This window comes from Erithacus rubecula (genome assembly GCF_903797595.1).
Source record: "Erithacus rubecula genome assembly, chromosome: 24".
NCBI classification, from domain to species: domain Eukaryota; kingdom Metazoa; phylum Chordata; class Aves; order Passeriformes; family Muscicapidae; genus Erithacus; species Erithacus rubecula.
The window spans coordinates 3,341,985-3,363,410 of record NC_136676.1 but is presented as its reverse complement, the minus strand read 5'-3'; the positions used below and the strand labels follow the sequence as shown (position 1 = coordinate 3,363,410).

Below are 21,426 nucleotides of genomic sequence, written 5' to 3'. Positions count from 1 at the left end.
GGCATTTCACCCTGCTGAGCAGCACTGCCTGCACTGCAGAAGGAAACCCAGACTCACTGGGATGGGACAAGACCTCCAAGGAACTGAGTCCAACCTGTGACCTGCAGGGTGGGGACTCCACCACGTCCCTGGGCAGCCTCCCTGTCCTGCCCCTTGTGCCCTGGGAGCTGAGCCCACCTGGTGCCCACCTGGCTGCACCCTCCTGCCAGGGAGCTGTACAGACACTGTCCCCTCTGAGTGTCCTTTTCTCCAGGCTCCCTCATTAGAAACAAGTCAGACTTTGCTGAAATGGGCCCAGATATGAGATTATTACTCTTTGACTGTCACAGGGCATTGAGTGGTGCAAGGTTCAGTTTTGCTGCTCACCTGCTGTGTGCCAGACCACCTTGAATGGCTGAACGCTGAGCCTGGCACTTCAGGGAGATGGAACATCACCTGCTGAATAACCAAAGCCATTTCTCACAACCCTCTGGCAGTTTCTGGGAGTACTGTCATCCAAAACATGACTCAGAGACCATGCCTGGCCCATGAAACATAAAAGTCTTTAAAAATTAAACGGAGAGATAAATATATACAAACAAAGAGCATGTTGCTGATCATAACATTGTTTCACTAACCACTTGAGATGTGAATAAATTAGGAAAATGAAGCAGCTACCTAACTCTTAAGCAGCCTCCCTCCAACTTGATGCCTGCCCAAGCTTAGAGTTTAAGTTTTACTGCCTTGTATCTTAAAAAAACAGAAAGCAGTATTTCAGTGCTCTTTCCCCAGTGAATGCTCTAAAAGTATGATCTATCAAAACCACTTTTAAAGACTTACTAAGAGAAGTAAAAGTGCAGCAAAACGAGACTGGAAAGTGATGAGGGATGTGTGGGAAGCAACATTCAGCTGTGGTTGGAGATGGTGCAGAGGCAGCTCAGGCTCCTGGTCCTATGTTCTGGCAGTGATGTCATGTTAGACACTGGATGTTTTACATTCATCTTCACTCTAACAATCCACTTGCATTTTAAACAGCTAGCCCTTGCCTGACTCTAACTGATGGGCACAAAGAGGCACCAATTCCTGCTGCAGTCTGTTACCTCAGTATTTATTTAGCTCAAAAAATATCGTAAGGCATTATTTAAATTTAAAAAAAAAAATCCCAGACAAAGCTTAGGAAATAACAGCAACTTATTCACACACATGGAAAATTTATAATTAATAACATTAAATTCCCACTCTCTCTTTTGATATGTACAATGGACTGTTAATTACACTTATACCATGTCCCACTTAAGAGATTTTTATTTGCACTTTGCTCTGAAATAAATACATTTTCCTCACCATCCCATTCTTACAAAGTACTGGAAGGTGCATCCTTTTTTCCATTAGAAAACTGCTATTTGTTCCAGTTTAAATAAACAGATGTGCAAGTTCACCCCTCTTTCATGACAGACTTACCACAAAAGTTCAGCTCCAAACCAGCAAGTACTTCTTGTTCAAAATCAATTGTTTAGCTCCTTTTCATCATGAGCAGAACTACAACATCACGGGACTCAAGCAGATCACACTCAGTAAATAAAGCCAGGATTAGTATGTAAGTTCTCTTTTTAAGGTCATTCACAAGCTATTTGTCTGTCCCTAGCAATTCAGCTCCTTGGCTAAACCCAACTCCACTAAAAAGTTGGAGCTGAACCCGTAATTTTGGAAATTAAGTCACAAACAACAATAAATGAAGTGAGTGCTATTCCAATTTGCATTCAATATTGAACATTTAGACATCAAACTCCATGACATCTTCCCAAAGAAAATCATCAGGAACAAAACTAGAATTTTAAATAAGAGTCTTGCAACACAAAATGCTGACAGATCAGAGAAGCAGAAACACCCCAGCCTTAACCCCCTTGGGGAGCTTCCACCAGGGCTGCATCCCCTGGACTGGCTCTAACACCCAGGACAGAAACAGCTCAGACAGCTGCTGCCACAAGCTGCTTCCCATGCCCTCCAGCAAACTGGAACATGAAAAACAGAGAAAGGTAAACACGACCTGTCAGATCTCCTGGCTGCACAACAGCTCCAGCATCGCTGCTTTTATTAAAACAACCCATTTGATCTCGCCCAGCCTGTCACTTGGGCTCTGTAAACAGGACAAGTTTAATTGTTTCATTGCCTCTCTGGATGAATTTCAAGATGTGTCAGCTCTTTGTGGGCAACATTACAGCTTTATTGTTGCTACTGATCATACAGAGGCAGCTATAAAACTGAGAAATTCAATTATGCAGATGAGATGCAATAGCAATAGTAACTATGAAAGCTGCACAGTTCTATTTGTGATGAGTCACCGATTTAGGACTGAAAGTCTTTGATGATCCTCTCTCATTTGGAGATCTCAATCACCCAGCACTTCCCTGATTAACTGGTGAACACAGGTGAACATCTGAGTCTGGCACATCCTTAGGACCCAACAGGATGTAACATCACTGCAGAGAAACTGCACATGAAATGGTGAGAGGATTTCTGCCATGATATTAGAGAGTGAGGATGGTTTATTCACCATCAGCTCACTGCTAGACATGGCTAATAAATCCTTAAAGGTGACTGAAATACCCAGACTGCAGCAACAGCAAACACCAACTTGTATTTCCTCTGTCAGTAAAAGATCTGAAACAATGAATCATGTTCATGTCTCATCCTCAGCAATTGAGTTTTCACTTTTTTTCACATTTCCTTTTTCTTATAAAATATCCAAATACAACACTGGGTATGTTTTCCCTTGGGTAAATATAGCAAAACCTATGTAAAAAAAATATTATATAATAATAATTATATTTTCTACAAAAATATAGAAAACTTTCATTGTGGTTTCCTCTCACCTCCTTGGTGTAACTACTTTTATAAGTAGACTAAGGATTCACCTCTTCCATTGTGGTGCAAATCCCAAACTGTAGTGAGTGCAAAAACACTCCATGAACAATGTTGGAAACTCTGCATCATTCCACCATCAGTTAAAATTCACAGAAAATGTTGTTATGGAGAGAACACATTCAAGGAATGACATCCCACACAAAAAAAACCCAAACTGAGAGTTCCTACAAAAGAGTCTTACTCAGACAGAAGCAATAATTTGAATAGACAACAAAATAGTAACTTACTACTGGATTAGTAGGGAGCATGAGAAGGAATTGACTGTGCAATGCTGTTTAGCCTTATCCCATTATTCCACCCCACTGCCACATTAATATAAACACAGATGCTTCCAGCTCCACTGCAAGAAGCAGAACACACATCTTGGTGTTGGAATACAACATTTCAAAATTCTCAAGAGCCAAAAAAATCTTAGCGCTTTTTTTTTTTAATTGAACTATTTAAGAAGTTTAAAGCATATAAAAATAGAAAACTGTAATATCAGAAGTTAAAATGTGTATGTAATTTTCATTTAAACAGTTTAAATTTATTACCTGTGTCTATAATTAAAACCAAAATTCCTCAAGCTAAGTCAGAAGTGGTCACCTGGTATAAATTCATGTCACTGAACCAGGGGGACACAACTGAAGGATGCAAGCACATTTAACTCCTCCTAGATGGAGGTTGTTTCACTTTTCCTGGCACATCTGCTTTTCACACAAAAGGCAAATTTTCTCCAAGTTGTTAAAAAGTTGACTTTATTGGTTTTAGAAAATGTGTCATTAAGTGCTTGCAACACCAGGGACTCAGGACTAGGAGTGGAACTCACAGCACAGGAAGGATGTGGAGGAGGAAAATCCCTCTTGATGGCTCACCTGCATTTACAGCCCTCCAGCAAGGCTGCAATGGTCAAAAGCAAGGACAACCCCACTTTTATGTCAAATTGCAATTTTTAATGTTTTCATTAGAATAGTCTTTATATCACTCTCCAATAGAAGAAACAATATAACTAACAGCAAACTTTAATACAGGAACATGCTCCAAGATTAACAACCCAAAATGAAAACAAAATGAAATTAATGTAAAATGTAAATCACATATAGTACAATTGAAGTGTCCAAAACAATTTAAATAATTTTAAATATTTTATTTTTTTAAACTTGCTACAAATGCTTTATACAATATTTCAACATAAAGTCCCCATAACAGAAATGTAACAAAATGGGAATGATAGTGAAAGTGAAAGTTAAAGTGGCACAAATTCACCAAACAAGTATTAAACTACAAATTTTAAAGAGGTAGATTACTTTTTAAGAACAAAAAATAAAATGGGGTGTCTGTATAAAGAAACTAGTCATTTTCCATCCATTCTGTCAGTAATTGTGAAAGCTCTATGAACATGTGACAAACAGTATTTCCATAAAAAGCTGTTATGAACAATAGACCAATTCACTGTCTTAAATTAGAGGTGTACAACCTTGTAGAGTAATTATATATTTCATTTTCAAAATATGCAGGTCTGCAGCCCTGCTCTAGCCTTCTTATCCATAAAAAGATACACTGCATCCATTATAGATCTGCTGTTTAGAAACTCATCACTGCTATATAAAGTTTTATTTGCATGTGTAAATAACTTGGAAAATCCATAAAACATCCAAATCAGGCTTTTTTTTCCCCACTGTATACTGGAGGTCTAAAAGACTCAGAAAGGGAAGGGAAGGTGGGAAGGGAATTTTGCTGTGCTAAATTGGCCTCTACTGACTCATTTAGACAAAAGGCTTTAAGAGACTTAAAATATGACAAAAGTACTTGGAGTGCTGCAATTGTTGGCCCTGAATCTACACTGATTTCTGACAGGCTGAGGGAACCTGCTCTGCCAAGCACAGCAACTGAACTGCCCAACACCATCCACAAAGGTGCAGACAAAAATCAACAGCAAAAGATTTGGTTTGGTTAATCCCACTATTTCTTTGGATGATTTCCTGTGGGGGTTTCATTTGTTTTTAACAGCAACCTTTGCTTTAATCTGAATCATCCTGCATGTGTCAAGCACAAAGTAACAAAATCTAGTCCTGACACTGAGCATGAGCAAGAAGCCTGCAGGCAATTTTATGGTTGTGACTCAGCTTCTGCAGGTTCTGCAAGCTTGAATTTCACATCCCTTGGCATAGTGTTTATCCTAAGATGAGAATGCAACAGCTCTACCATGGCATTAAGGGATTTTTTATTGTTTTGTTTCTACAGGAGATTCCTAGAAAATAGAAATTAAAAACAAAACAAAACCTGAAGATAAATGACAAAACGATTTGTGAACAAGTATGTTTACACAGAAAAACTGAAAGGTGAAAAATAAACTGGCAGACAAATATACATAAAGCAAGACTTGGAAAAAAAAAAAAAAGATTTCCTGGATAAAATCAAAACCCAACAGTGCCTACATAGAGTAGAATCAAAGATAAACTGTGCTGATATTAGTGTACAAAGGCAAAAAAATGTCTTCATACTTTATAACTGATATAAAAAGTTGACTAGACAATCTAGATTTATGAAAGCTACTTCAGAGACAAAAAGAATTCCCTAGTGTAACTATCTGCTAAACTGATAAAGACTCCAAGCAGCCAAAGTAAAGCAACTTGGCTGGTATTTGAGCCAGTCAAGGAAACCTTACCACAGGTCAATGGTTATTTCCCCAAATACAACCAAACAATTCCCATGTGCACCCATTTCCAAGTACTTGGTTATTTTGCCTAAAGTCAAATGATTCATTTAGATGGAAAGATGTGGTGTTTTGGCTTCTTATTCTAGTGATCTGTTCTGGCATCATTTAAATACAGTTTCACACATAACTAAGAGAGCAGCTGATGAGAATTAACATGGAGATGTTTATGTCCCAAGGGAAGGGGTCTGGTAGACATTTCTTGTTCCTAAAAGGCATTTTTACACCATTAGTCTCCAAATTCCAATAACATTTTTCTCCTTCAACGCATCCTAATTTGGGTATGGACTATTTTAAGTCAAATTCCCCTCTAGCACTTGGGAACAATTCTGTTATATTGAGCCTTTACTTCACAAAGTATTTCCTCACTATTTGCACCTCGGAGATTTTGGATGTAAGACAAACAAACTGTGAAGAGTTTGGATTTTGACAATGAACAGATCCTGCTCTGCTTGTTCTGACAGACACTGCCAGTTCCTCCCCCTCCTCCCCTAGCAATGACTTCCATTCACAGCCCCTACCCTCGGCCCTAAAGCTGCAATTACCAACCCCAAAAGAACTCTTAATTACCAGTGAGCTTTGTGAAAGTTCCTCAGCAAAGCAGAAGACTGTTTTCAAGAAAAACAGGGCAGGAGCAAGGGAATAAAGGTTATAAACACCGTGCAAAAGATATTATTGATTTGAGAGACTACATGAAGACGTAAATCGGGACTCAGGCACGTAGATTAAGATTTTTATTTATTTATTGAAGGATTACCCTTTCTTGTGATTAAAATGCTTCTTCTCAAAAAAAGAAATAGAACTTTAATTATAAAGTTTTATAGTGAAACATAAAAGCATGATACTTCTAACAAATTTACATGTTCATGTAACTTTTCTTACACGTCTATTTCCCTTATATTAAGTATTTAATTATCTCAGTCCGTATGCACATACATTTTTGAAGTATTTGGTCATGGTTTGTTTCTTTTATATATATATATATATATGCAGAGAATGCTTTTTATTACAAACCAAAGCAAGTTATTTTAGTGAGTCAAGAATGCAGTCATGTTTTTTAACTTAGTGAACCACCATAAATAAATCTAGAATGATTCTGGGCTACCTTAGAAGTCAGATACCAAATACAAGGTCAGTGTCTCCAATAACATTGAGTTTAATGACATTAAGTTTATTTGCACTCAGGTATTGACATTTTTTTCCAGAGTTTTCAATTCAGTTTATAATTAAAGACATTCTCTATACAAACCGTGTACTGTTTCATGACATGACAAAATGCATCAAGTATGTACATCATACCTCAGCATCAGTAAAGCTGCTCATCCACATTTTAGGAAATGCAACTTTAGTTTTTATTGAAGCATGAGAAACTCAAAAAAAAAAAAAAAAAAAAAAGGAAAAAAAAAAGAAAAAGAAAAAAAAAAGACCAAGAAAATTGGCAAAACAGCAAGCAACGTGTTCCTGGGTTGTTTCAACTTCAAATTAAATGCTTACCTGAAATCTTTTAGTTCTTGCTTTGTACTGCTCTCATCTCTTTTGTTTTCTGCTGCCTCTGCATTTGCTGCCTGCTGCAGGCTCCGAGTGATTGGTCCTCCAATCCTCTCTCTAGATTTTACACTGAACCTGTCTGCCTTTTTCTTACTCGCCACAGATTTACTTGGCAAAACAGCTTTATTATTCCTTTGGATTCTGACGTGCAATTTCCGGGACGCTTTGCTGGAGATTCCAGAGGAATTGTTCTTAGAAACCACCTTAGTTTTTTTCCCATCCACATGGGACATTTTAGACACTCTTACAGGACTAGAGTTCCTCAAGGATGAAGATGAATTTGGCTTTTTAGATCGTATGGAAGGTACAAATTTAACGTTTTGTTTGGACTTGAAGGAGGCAGAGGGGAGCTGGAGCTGTGCAGGTCCTGAGGTTCGTGCTCTCGTCTTGCCCAGGTGAGGCTGAGTGCTCTGCATTTTGATTTCTGCATCTGCTGTGCGCCTGCGCTGGTTGCTGCCTTTGTCACTGTTTGCAGGTGAAGAAGCTGCACTTTTTTTGGAAGAATTCTTTTTGGAGGAGGGAGAGATGGGTTTTTTGGGACAGCTGTATGATGCGTGTTTGTTCAAACTCCCAATGTACGTGAACTCTCTGTTACAGTAGGGGCAGATGTGAGAGTCCGTCTCAGATGAGTTATTTTTCAGTTCTGCCTTCTGCTGGGCAGATTTCTTTTTTTGCAGGATAGCTTTCTGGACAAGCTGGTTTTTCTTTTTCAATGCACTTATTTTTAATTTATTGGAGGACATTTTGCTAATCTCAACATTGAAATTGAGTCTTTTAGGCTGACCCATTCGTCTGAAGGCGTTCTTCCCAGGCCCAGCAATAACCACCATGCCATTCTTAGGCTGCACTGTCTGTTTGAGGGGTACTGGATTTTTTTTAGGTGTGTATCTCTTTTTATCACTAGCAGATGCACAGGCCAGGATGTGTTTGTGTAATTCAGGCATGTTATCAACACTTTTTCCACATTTTGTGCATCGAATGGCAGTAGTAAAAGTCTGTGGGATATTGTGGGTTGTGAAGTTTGTTGCAGTGACTCCAATACCCATAGGATTACGATGGTGATACTGGAATGGAGGTGGTTTAAAGCTTGGGTAGTGTTGATTGAGGCCCATACGAACATCTGGATCTTTAGATTTCACTCCAGAAGCCATTATTTTTATAGTAGTATAAAGCTCTTCAGAAGAATCATTTAGATCTTCATCTTCCTCCTCTTTTGAGGCTTCCAAAGAATCTTCTGGCAGGCTCTGCATGTGCTCTGCGTTCGCCTTACTGGGGTCAGTAAAATTCTGGGGTCTCAAAGTCCCACTTTCAAACTCATGATGTGAGCACTCTTTGTCTGGATGGAGATCCCGTTGATGCTGTTGCAAATTGCACAAAAAAGCAAATTCCTTTTTACACACTGAACAAACAAAGATATTCCCTACTCCATGAAGCAGAAAACGATGCTCTGACAAGTCTGTTTTATCCCTAAAAAGCTGTACACAGAATTCACATTTGAAGGGCCATTCCTCAGCATGAATGGATAAATGCTTCGTTAGGTCTTTAATGGAAAGAAAAGGTGATTCACAGACATTGCACACAAAGCTCTTGTTGAATGTTTCCTGCACTACTCCTGATTGGCTTGAAGTATGAGGATCTTCTCTGGCTTTCTGCTGCTCACTTTCAGCTTCTTCCTGCTTTATTATTGGGAGAGAACTTTCAAGGTTATCAGCAGAGGAAACAACAGAAGAAACTACAGAAAGAGGAGGTGGAGATGGAGACGATGAGGAGGAAGAGGATGAGAAAGAGGAGGAAGAGGAGGAGGAAGAAGAGGAAGACAGTGTAGGGGGGCCAGGTGAAGCAGCAGAAATAAGAGGTTCAACAGAAGGGACAGGGGAGGGAGAAGGAGAAACTGTGGGTGAAAGAACCGGTAGTGGGGATTGGGTAGTAGTGTTGGAGAGTGGTGAGGGACAGGAGGAAGTGTTAGTGGCACTGGCAGAGACATCTGCAATGGGTAAGGGCATGGTGGGCAGCAGGGGGGGAGGCGACGTGGCCACTGTTAACACAGGGGGGCAAGGTGGTGGGGAGGGGGGGTTGGTGGGCGTTAAGAGGGGAGGCAGCTGGCACACAGCAGGTGCTGCAGGTGCCTGTGGCACGGGGGAGGCAGAGGAACTGAGGGGCTGAGCGTGGGTGGAAGGCGGCGCCGAGAGAGGGGGCTCAGCCGGGGGCTCTGCCGGGGGCTCCGGGGCCCTGCTGGGGCTGTCCCCGCCCAGCCCGCTCTCCAGGGCCCCCTCTGTCCCGTTGTACTCGTTCAGCAGAACCTTCTGCAGCATGCAGGTGGTGGGCTTCTTCTTCTTAACACCACTACACGTTGGCTGTGTGGAATTTTCTTTGTATTCCCTCATTTCAGCATCGCTGCAGGGCTTCTTATGCACGCTTAGATCCAGAACGGATTCCCAGGGAACCTGAGTCTTGCTTTTGACATCAGACCTTTGTTTCATACCACTGGATAAATCCAGCGGCTGCTGGTTGCACACGTTGCCAAAAGTCGGAGCTGCTGTCCAGTCTTTAGATATTTTATATTCTTCAAAGCAAAGAGGGCTCAAAGTCTCTTTGTCCTCCCTTCCTGTCAAGCTCCAAGCAGGTGAACTGCTGTGGCTTTCTAACTTTGGCATTTTTGAACTCCGAATATTATCATTCCACGCGGTTTTTCCCTCACCTGATTTGACAAAGTCTCGGAGCACTGGACTGTGCTGTGGAGAACTGGGAGGAGAGCTGGTCCTTCTTTTAAACCTGCTGGATACTGGAGGCAAAATAGGTGATGACGTAACTGAAGGTCCTATTTTAGGGATTTCACTTGATGGAGTTATCTTCTTATTGTCCTGTGTCTGAAGAAGCTGTTTTAATTTTGATGACAAATAAACCCCTTTTTCTTTATGAAAAGGTAAGCTTTCTGTTGAAATGCTAAGAGGAAGATTTAAAGAACTAGTAGGAGTTATAGGTTCTGGGTCTATTTCAGTTTTTATTTTTGGTACAAGAGGAGGGCTAGCAGTTCTTCTCTTTTTGGATTCACTGCTCCCACTGCTAGAGGGTTCCTTAGCAGGTTCATTCACATGTGTTTGTGTAACCTTTAAATTGGAGGAAATTTCCACTGTGACCGGACTGATTATACAATTCAATCCATACAACTCTGCAGAGTTGGACTCCATCTGAATCACATCACAATTGCTAGTGTTGCTGTTGGACTGAATTTTACCATCAATGTAGTAATTTAAATTCTCAGAGATATTGCTGGATATATCCATAAGATAGACATCATCTCCTTCACCTTCCTCCTCTATTTCTGTGCTCGCTATGTACACACTCTGCACTGCAGGGGCAGGCTCTGTTGGGACAGGTGGCTCTTCAGTGAAGAATCCTTTTCTTCTGACACCTTTGGGAATAAGATGACGTTCATGAACCCTACGCTGATGCCTCCTCATGTTGGTGTGAGTCCCAAACACCTTTTTGCAGTATTTGCACGGATGCAATTCTTTGGGCTCCTTATTCTCCTCAGCAAACGCAGAGTTTGACATTTCCTGGGAAACTTTCTCAGACTCCAAAACAGAGTCTTGCACAAGACTGGCAACACTCAGGTCATCTTTAAGCCCATCATCCACAACCACTTGGTTATCAGCAACGTTCTCCAGGTGCTGGGAGGAGGTGAGTGTGAGGAATGGTTTCCTTTTGGGGCCAGCCTCGTGGCGCCGCTCGTGGCGCCGCCTGTTGATTTGGGTGCCAAAGGCTTTCCCGCAGTAGCGGCACTTGAAGGCGTGGCTCAGGGTGGATATGTGGATGTGCATGTGCCGCTCCAGGCCCTGCTTTGTTGTAAATTTCCTCTCACAATGCTGGCAGGGAAACATGAATGTTTCCTGAACATCACCGTTGGATTCTCCCTGTGCTTTTGGAATTTTCACCACGAGTTTTTTCTTTGGAGAGCTTTCTGGAGATTCCTCTGACGTACTCTTTTGTTCTTCCACGGAGTCCAACTTTTCCTCACACATCAAAGGCATTTCAGCATTTTCTTTAGGGATATTGGCATCTTCTATCTCCTCTTCATCTTCCTCTTCTTCATCATCCTCTTCATCGTCATCTAAATCATCTGATGCACAGTTTATTGCTTCTCCTTGTTTGTCTTCAGTTACCACTTGTGGCTCACTGGTGGGACTGGGGATCATCAGCTTTGGAAGTACATCTTGATTGACCATTTCCTGAATCACAGCTGTTTGCTCCAGAGACAGCACAGCAGAAACAGAAGGTGTTTCATCTTCTTCTTTATGACCTGCAACACAACAGTGTAATAAAGAAAAGCATGAGGTATTTTTACCAAACACTCCAGGATATGCAACACTTTCTTTTCCTTTTTCTTCCAGCATAACATAAACATTCCTGACCCAACACAACACCACCACTTCTCATTTATTTACTTGTGTGGATGGATGTTTTCACCTCTCATTTATCTACTTGTGTGGATGGATGTTTTCACCTCTGCATTCAAGTCTATACCTCTCTGTTGTCAGGTATATCCACTGCTGAAGAAAATAAGGCCAGGCTGGATGAGGCTCTGAGAAATCTTGTCTAGTGAAAGGTGTTCTTGCTCATGGAAGGGGAGTTGGAAGAAGATAAGCTTTAAAGTCCCTTCCAACCCAAAATGTCCTGTGATGATTCTAGGAAAACACATTTGCTGCCAATCCTCACAATGGTGCTCCAAATACACTAGAATAAGGACTTTGCTATTATCTTCTAAGAGTTTGGGTTCATGTCTAAATTTGCAGCACATTAGTTTTTCCTGTGGTCAGAGTTGTACATTTAATGACATGCTTCTAATAGCCAAGTTCCTAACTAATAAAACAATTGGGGTAAACAACATAAACAAAATAAACATGCTCACTTTGCTACAGTAAGATAACCTGCTAATGTACTAAACATGCCAAGCACTCCTTGATTCAAAAAGACAAACAGAAGGAAAAAATAAGATGCTGAGAACTCACTCTCTTTAGAATCCCTCATATCTGCAGAAGTAGAATCCAAATCAGTCTTTTTCTGTTTTGTATCTGCTGCCTTCTTGCCCTTGTTTTTACCTTCCTGAGTCTTCTTCTTTCCTGGGGAGAAAAAAAGCATTTATTATTCCTGCTCAACAATTTTTGTCATAAATGAGTGGCAGATTTAAACCCTCAGCTTTGGAGTATAACAGACTCCTGTAGAGACCCTGCTTTCCTGAGGAACAGAAATGATTGATTAGGAGAACAGACAACATTCAGGTAAAAAACTTCAGACACTGAAATACTTTCCCCACTTTCAAAGCAAGAACAAACCACCTGCCCAGGGTTAAGCAGCTCACAGCATGCAGTTACCTTGATAAGGCCACTAAATTCCTGTATCTCACACAAGTGTATGAAAATAGAAAATCTCTCCAAATACTGTTAATCCTTAATGTTAATTGGAAAACCTTACAGAACAGAAACTCACAGAGGTTTACTCTAGTTGTATAAACATTCTGAATGATGAGTTATGATAAAAGCAATGAACTAATAACATCATGAGAAGATTGAAGCAGCATGAGCTTGACCAACATGTCAAGGCAGTACAAGCAAGTGGATGGGACTGGGTAACAGCAAATGATGAAGGTATTTTGTTGGGTCCTGACACAGACCCACTTTCAAGTTATCACTTTCTGTTAGCAAAATGAAGCAGAATGTATTAGTTGCAGAGAATGATGAACACAAAAGGGTATTATATGCAAAGAGTTGACCTGTACTGCAAGATGTAAACAGACTGAAAACTTCATTTTTCACTGCACTACTGTTAATTTTTGCCATTAACCTTCCAGACTCAGGCCTATAACATACAGAAATTATGATAATGGGTGTATAATAATACTTCACTGTAGGCTGCACTCTCCACACAGAATAAAGAAACCACCACTGAAACCCCACAGTTCTACACAGAACTTTTGGGAAGAACTGTCCAGAAATTGCAATCCAAATTCCTCCTTTGCCCCTCTAACACACAAATCACTTCATAAAATACTGCCCATTCCCTCTGATCAGAAATGTCCATTTCACCCCTAAATCCATTTCCCAGTTAGAATCACATTCTTCCACGTCACAATCCTGTCAACAAATTCCTCCTTTTCACCCCTTGAAAATATTTTTGTATCCTGAGCCAAGATACTGAAATGTCCTTTTAAAAAATGCTCCTCTGTTCAGTCTGAGAAGTTCCAAGTACACAAACCCCCCCAAGAGAACAGCTCAGACAGCCTCAGCTTTAAAAGGAAACACTTGTTTTGATTTGAACAATCTAAGAAATTATCTGCATTTCCTCTCAAGGAGCTAAGATTTCATAGGCCATCCCCAAATTCCAATGTGTTTCAGTTGTATGTAAATAATAAACCTTTTTCAATTTCTCATCTAATTTAGTCTAATTTTAGTCTTATAACCTGACAAGAGTCACTCAGACTGAATTTCTGTCACCTCTGGAAAAGACACACACATCCTTCCCAAAGTGAACCAGCAATTTGCTCTGAATATCCTCAATTATTATGATGATGCTAATGTCTAACCTGCCATACAGGACTGATAATGGATTGTTTGAACAATGCAACATTCAATTTTGCTTTTATACAAAACACCTGCAACTGTCAGAAGATTTAGCACATATTTGGGTGATCACAAAGGCATAAGGAAGTTTAAGCACATCTTTCTCTACCTGACAGGCTACTGAATGTCCAATTTCAACACCATTTTTTAATTACTGTCATCTCTAATGTTCATAATTACAACCAACACTACCAAGACCTGAGTATGAAGGATATCAAAGAAGTTTCCAGAAGTATCTCCCAAGTCACTTGAAATTGCTCTGGGAATGTACAGTAACACAATCCAACAGCTCCACTTCTAGGGAAAAGGTGGAAATATAAGATTTCAACACATTCCAAGGAATCAAACATGCATCCCAATACACCTCATGAGTGACATCACAAATCATACCTAATTCATAAAACCTTAAGAACTCTCAACCTTTTTGCAGACCACTTATTTGAAGACCACTATTGGTATCTTGACCTAAAAACACTACAATTTATGATTTATCTCTCTTGACAGGTGAGATTAAAATAAGAATGAAAAGGCTGATGCACAGGCCCCTCATGCTCAGACACTTTTTCCCCAACAGTGCAGTGCCCAAGGTATTCCAGATGAAGCCACAGGGCAGTTCTGCATCTAACTCTACAGCAGCCCTAAATCTCAGCATAACAACAGGTTACTGTCAAAGTCTTTAAACCAAGAGCCAATTAATTTTTTCTAACAATATTGGCAATATAGTGTGCTTTTTCAAAGGTGAGGAAAAGTATGAAAAAGGCCCAACACAAATCCCAAGTGCTAAAGCATGTGGATGTGTTTCAAAGTGTCATCCAGTTAGAGTAAAAAAATCAATAGTACCTCAAATCCAATCATAATCTGAGAAATCACTACAACAGCAGGAATTTCACACAAAATCAAGGTACTTATGTCACATACCTTATGCTGCTGATGGAAAACAGATCATTTGCAAGTTCTCCTGCCAATCCTAAAAAGAAATGCAACTTGCTCATGAAGTAACCTGCTCCAGGATACAGCTGGAGATGCTTCAATGCCTGGTCTTCAAGCACTGATGCACTGGAAGAGAGGATTCACCCAGCACCTGACTTGCCCTTTCTCTGAACAGTGAACAACTCAACATTTCAGATGTGTCAGATCAGTTTCTGACACACATCCACAGCAAACCATTGTAGATGATCCCCTTTACCAGCTTCAGTTTGTTTATCTCCCAGGTGGCAGTTTTCTTTGAGAAGGTTTAAAGAATTCACTGTACTCAAACAGGACAATGACTGTCCCAGATGCACAATTTCAACAGCACGTGCCCAGGAAGAGAATTTAAGAACAGAGCAATAGGTGATACCTCACTGATATGCTCTCCCAGCTTTCATATATTTGGAGTCCAGGAACTTTTGAAGACATTTAACAGCAGTTGATAGACTTTCTCCCATGAGTTCTCAAAGTGCTTTTAAAATCCATATAAACCTGTAAGACTTGCATAATTTCTTCCTGCAGATTTCCAATAAAACCACAACCTACTGCTGATATAAAGGGTATCAATGAGTAGTCCAAGGCCTGTCCCTTAGTTTTTTTTATTGTTTCAGAGGTCAGGAATGAACAGAAGCCTAGAGGAGGGGGGAAATGCCTCTGAAGACAGAACCTGGTGGAAGCCTGAGTATAAGTACACACGTGCACTTACCATCAGGTTCCTGAAGGGTCCTACATGGCTGCTACGGCCAGCTGGATCCTCCACTTGGTCTAAACAAGAAAGATACAGGAATGAAACACAGGGAAAGTGAAATGGAAACAATGACAAAAGAATAAATGAAGGGCAGAACTTAATATATGTGTATGTGCTTCAGAAGAATTGTAAAAGAATGATGCAAAGGAAAATGGATTAAATAAACAGATGGAAAGTAGGAACTTGTTTGTAGTGATGAAGATGAAAAGAGGAATTAATCAATTTGCAATTTGTCTTGCAACTATCAATAGGGTTCCTTTTTCTCTCCTCTCCACTTCTGCTCTAAGATAGCTCAGCCTTCACACCTTTACAATCCCTTTATAACATTACAGGAGAACTCATGCTACTGCCAATGTCCAGGCCATCAGTACTCCCACTAATTATGGAGGAGTTCAGATAACAGAGTAACAATATAAGAGAGAAGTAATCTTTATTGCCCATACTTCATTTTATTGATAAAACCAAGACACCTCTCAAGAACCTACAGTCAGACTTTTGTTGTTCACCAAACTACTAATGGGACTATTAAAGCACTGAGTTATTTCTGGTGGTGTGGAATAAGCATGCTCAGAAACTGGGAGGGAAGATGTTTAACACAGTGTTTCCATACACTTGGAGCTGAACTCTATAATTAAATATTGCTTAACTGTACAAGATGCCATTGTCTTTAATAAACTTTAACTGCAGCACCAAACATGTTCACAGTTAAGATCATAAAGTAAGGAGGACTCTCACACCTGAGCTCAAATACTGCTTCAATCTCTTAGAGAAATACAGAATGTGGGAATTTGCCTCCCCAAAGATTATAAAGAATGGATAAAGATTAAATGAATATTCAAGCTAAAACATTCCTTTGGAAAATTCAACAGAAAACAACTGCATGATCATTTCCATATTCTTTTGATTAATGAATTTAAACATACTGATACAACTTGAATTTTAATTTGAGAAACAGCTTGCTATACACCAGAATTCATCTGTTCCTGTATCCAGAATGCTGGTTGATGTCATGTTTTTCAAAATAAATTCCTTAAGCCTTCAGGCATCAGTAAAAATCTGAGGAGTTGTTTGTTGTACAGACAGGCCAGAACACATGAATGCCTTCTTCACACACAGAATGCTGTATCCAAAAGAACATCAAAAATTGCTTTAAAAAATTAAATCCAAGTTGTGTTGGCTGGAGGAGCATGACAAAAATGTATAAATATGTTGCAGTGACTTCTTAGAATCTTGTCCAACTGTGAATGGTACAGTACATGGGTTTTAAAGACCTTACATATTTAACAAGTTGAATTGATTAAACAGTAAGGTAATTTGGCTGTTTAATTCAAAATGCTCATTATTAAGATGTGAATACTAAGGCTGTTCTTTTAATATGCTCCTCTGTTTGCATTTAAGAGTCCATTTTGCCTTTTTTTTTTTTTAGTTCTTCCATTATTCACAAAATCTTTCATTATTCTCTACCAGCACCTGCTCACACAGCAAACCCAAATCAAAAAACACCTGGCTAAATAAAGGGCAACATAACTGTGAGCCACTGAGACAGCCAAGAACTCCCAACATTTAGGGAAAGCTGGTAAGCACAACATGCCTGATATATATATATATATATATATATATATATATATATATATATATATATGAATGCATATGAGGATTATTCATATAATCAGGAGTATTACAGAAATCTGCCAAAAACATGACCTCAAACCCACAAAGGTATGCAAATCTTTTATTCTAATATCTAAGCCAAGTGCCACATTTCAGAGGAGACAGCACAGGGTGGCTGCTGCCCATCCAGCACCTGGCTCAGTGTCTCACTCACAGGCTGCTAATAAACCTCTTTTAAATTGCTGTCCAAAGTTTTAAGTGATCTAGCTGAGGTTCAAAACATCACACTGCAAATTACTGGAGAAAAAGGAAGCAAGAGTAAATGTAGTAAAAAACCCTAATATTAGGCTAGGAATAAAAAGATTGCAACCTTGAAAGAAAAAGCCTCAACAATTCTGCTTTATTTAAACAAACATTGCCTAAATGTTGTAACATCGACTTCCAATATTTCTTCCACAATATTACTGTTCACACAACAATATATCAAAGTTCCTTTCAAGTACTTGCAGTTAAGTAATGCTTTGAAAGGATTCCAGCAAGCTCAGCTGAGGAACTCCAAGTAGCTCTGAACAGACACATCCATTACCTGGGGAGGGAAAGGCTCTGGAACCCCAAAGCTCCCAAGTCAAAATGAAACAAGACATGAAACTGCTCTGGAGAAAAACACCCTGGCAACAAAACAGGCTACAAAACCCAACCCCAGGCTTCCCAAGAGCCCACAGCTCAGAAATTCCAATGCTGCCACAGAACACCTTTGGTGCTAATATTGTTTTCATCACACAAGACTGAAAAAGCTTTTAATTTTTATTTCTTTGTCAGTGTAAGATAGATGTGCTGCAGTACGTGCATTTCTCATTTGGCTTCAGATCATCCCAAGCACTGCTGGGCACGTACACATGAAAAATCTCCATTTTCAGTACTGTATCTTGCTAAAACTGAGAATTTTAGAGGCAAAGTCAGCACATTTTAATCATATTCCAGTAAGTCCAAGGGTGAAATTCAAGCCACAGATCAATTTTTAAAACAAATACCTCATTAAAAGGGATGTCAATTAAATGTAAATGGCTCCACACAGTTATCACTAAGAGGCCTATTTCAACAATAGGTATGACAATCTACAGAAAAAGGCAAAATTTAAATGCTTTTATTACTCTGTTTTCTTCAATCTGTCATCACTGTAAGTATTTGGTGGAGTGTACTTCTTGCAACACCATTATAAAGTTATCAGATACAACTAGCTTGTGTAGGCATAACTTCAGGTATTAGGCAAATGAAACACTAAAATTGACATGAGCTGCTTCACAGCATACAAAAACAATTACAACAGAATTTTAACCTCCAACTCCTGAGAATCACATGAATATTTCAGAGTGCAGATCATGGTCCTGCACTGTCAATCTGCCCAGACCTAACATATCAAATAATATTAAAGCTGGAGAGGCAGAAAACATACAGTAATTACCACAGAAAAAATGGAAAAGTCTTGTGAATTATCTACAGATTATGGGTAAATGCAGTGAGCAAAGGTTTCTCTGTAATTTTTTTCCAGCAGAACTTGCATCTCCTCTTCCATAAAAAGACACTTTCAAGTTTAGCCAGTAGGAGCAGAAGAAAGAGGAAGCCAAACTTCACAGCAATTCTATTAATACCAAACTGCCTGTTGTATAAGCCTATTAACCATCACTTCACTCACTAAGAGTACATTTTAATCTCTGCATTTTCCAACCACAATATAAAAGAGGCATGGGAAGGTGTTTCAGGACACCTGAATACAGGTACATACACCAAAATGTGCATGAAATTATTAGTACTGAGCACTAAATACACTCTGCAGCAAAGAAACAGAGCCATGCTCTGACAGAGACTGTTAATGGGACATTTGCATAACAGATGAACTTGTTGCCATGGAAAGCATAAGAAAATTCTGAGCTGGGCTATTTAAAACACCAATTTCTGCAAATGTTTGGCAAAGTCTCCACTTTAATGATAGCACAGAAGATCATGTTACCGTGCCTCATCACAAACTTCTGGAATTATGGTAGTCAGTACAAGAAATGTGAGGATGGCATCACAGGTGTGCAATTCCAAGAGAAAGAAATGACCCAACAGTTTGCAAGAAGAAGGGAGTACATTGCCATTCTATAAAGTTTGTGACACCAGAAAATTTGACACTGTTCATAAATTTCAGATAAGCAGATTTTAAAAACTGGTGAAAAATTCTGAGTGGGAAGCCTGTGTTAAATGTGTGGTATTACACAATCCTTACAAGCTGAACTGTGAGCTATCTCCAGTCTCTTCTTACAAGTTCCATTTTGTAAATTAAATTACATACCATAACTCTGTACCAGACAAAACCAGTTTAAAGCACCTGTCTGTCAGAGTATGCCATCCACTCTTGCAGCATCCCATTCCAATTTCCAACACATTCTGCCTTCTTCCCAACCTGAGTGTATATCCCAGGAAGTCTTAAGTTTATAGACAAGACTTACTTGTAATGACTTAAGCAGTACAGAATGTCACCCAACAATTACAAGGCATGGCAAACAAGGGTTTAATTCCATGCAATTTTAACCCACACAAGAGCTGTGATGGAACAATTAAATATAAATAATTAAATGTAGAGCTTTCATCCTAGCAAGATTTGAAAATGTTATTTCTGCCCTTATGCCAATATTTCCAGAACAGTAGAAAGGGGATACAAATCTGTGATCAGATTTGCTCTAGACTTTCTCAATCACTCCAGCCCCTGGTGTATTCCTGCCTCCCCCAATTCAGCCATCACAGCCAGCCCAGGACAAAAAAACCATGATGAACATTCTTCTCTGTATTTCTACTCCATGAGCTTTTGTTTTGCTAAGCATTAAGACAAAAGCAGCAGCAGAAGAAATGTCAGCTGGCACACACACTTTCCAGAAATAACTGTTCTCTATATTTAGCCAGTTTTTATATAAAATTCAGTTAAAAATAGAGCACTCAAATTGTGTATTTAATACAGGGAATGTCTAAATTTAAATCTCTGCTTTAACCAATCAGAAAATGTTGCTTCCAGTCATTAGATCTTCCTCCAGAATGTTTGTGAAGTTGGTCCCAGGTAATTAGAAATACCACCTATTTTAACAGCAGCATTTACAAGTTAATGCAAATGAAAGCCCTCACACAACTATTTGTACCAGCAAGTTTAAAATGATCATTACTAGATCAGTCTGCCTTTACTTGTAATACAAAACCCAAATATTGTCATGGCCCTATTTGTATCACTGAACATTTGAGTGGATTACATCAAAAATATCTGGGATTTTAGCTAAGTTATCTTCAAAAGTAACTACTTAGGCCTTTACCTGTGATTTTACTCTGCTGTTTGACAAACCAGGTACGTTCCACTCCAACAGCAGCCACACAAATAAATGACATTTTAAAAAAAAGAATAGAAGAAAAGGACTTTTGAATGCACTGCAGACCCAAAAGCCCTTCTCACACAGCTGATCAAGGTGGCTCTTGCTATCCAGAGCAGTTTTGCCTCTCTATGCCACACAGGCAAAGCTGTCACTGCATGGAAAACCAAACCTGAGCCCCTGATCCAAATGCTCTGCCTGGAGAACACAGCTGTACAAAGGCTGCAGTTCCCAGCACACAGGGCTGCCTTTGTGCCCAGCAGGAGCCCCAGGATTACTGTAACAGGAGTCCCCACTGCTGAGGAAACAAGAGCAAAGCCTCTCAGAGCAGGATCTGGACAGTGCTACCACCATGCTAAAGCTCCCCTGGATATAATTAAGCCACTCAGAATTGCACAAGGTCACATTCAACATTTTCATTTACAGTCACTCAAATTTGTCCTGTCATTCATTTTATTCAATTTTGCCAAGTCATTTATGTTTACCACATCTGCCATATGCCACTTCTCAGAAATTTTTCTCCAACAAGTATTCTATTAAAATCACCTCTGTGTTTTACCCACTCTTTGACATCCATTTCCAAATTTCTTTCCTTTATCCTTGTTATATTTCTTCAGTACAACTAACTACCTACTGGTATGCTGTGTTTTTCCATCAGTCCACATTCAAAACATTACATCTTCTCAACTGGGTCTCCAAAATAACAAAGAACATTAATTGTTAATAACCAGCTCCTGTCAAATCATATTTGCAGCATGAAAATGCTGTTTCTCTGTATCTGTTAAATTTGAAGGACTTATCTCCTTCCAGCTTCAGAGTAACAAATCCAAGGTCATATGGCAGAATATCACAGCAGGTCCTTTAAAGAAGTAGATAAATGAGGATAAGTATTACTATGTAAACTCATCATTTTAATGTACAACATAGTCACCAAATTTTTAT

At 39.5% G+C, this 21,426-nt stretch overlaps 1 protein-coding gene across 3 annotated transcripts in view; it reads right to left on the bottom strand.

Annotated features, from left to right (window-relative positions):
- Positions 1-4,015: 4,015 nt before the first annotated feature.
- PRDM2 (PR/SET domain 2) overlaps positions 4,016-21,426 on the bottom strand; it is a 51,034-nt gene continuing 33,623 nt past the window's right edge. For 2 of the 3 annotated variants that reach the window (XM_079326372.1, XM_079326373.1), the window contains exons 7-8: positions 12,157-12,267; positions 4,016-11,447 (exon numbers count right to left, since the gene is read on the bottom strand). In XM_079326372.1, the coding sequence (XP_079182498.1) occupies positions 7,090-11,447; positions 12,157-12,267 (4,469 nt within the window). In that variant the 3' untranslated portion in view covers positions 4,016-7,089. Of the gene's footprint in view, positions 11,448-12,156; positions 12,268-15,439; positions 15,499-21,426 lie in introns of all 3 variants that reach the window. The other variant, XM_079326374.1, reaches the window with a different exon arrangement.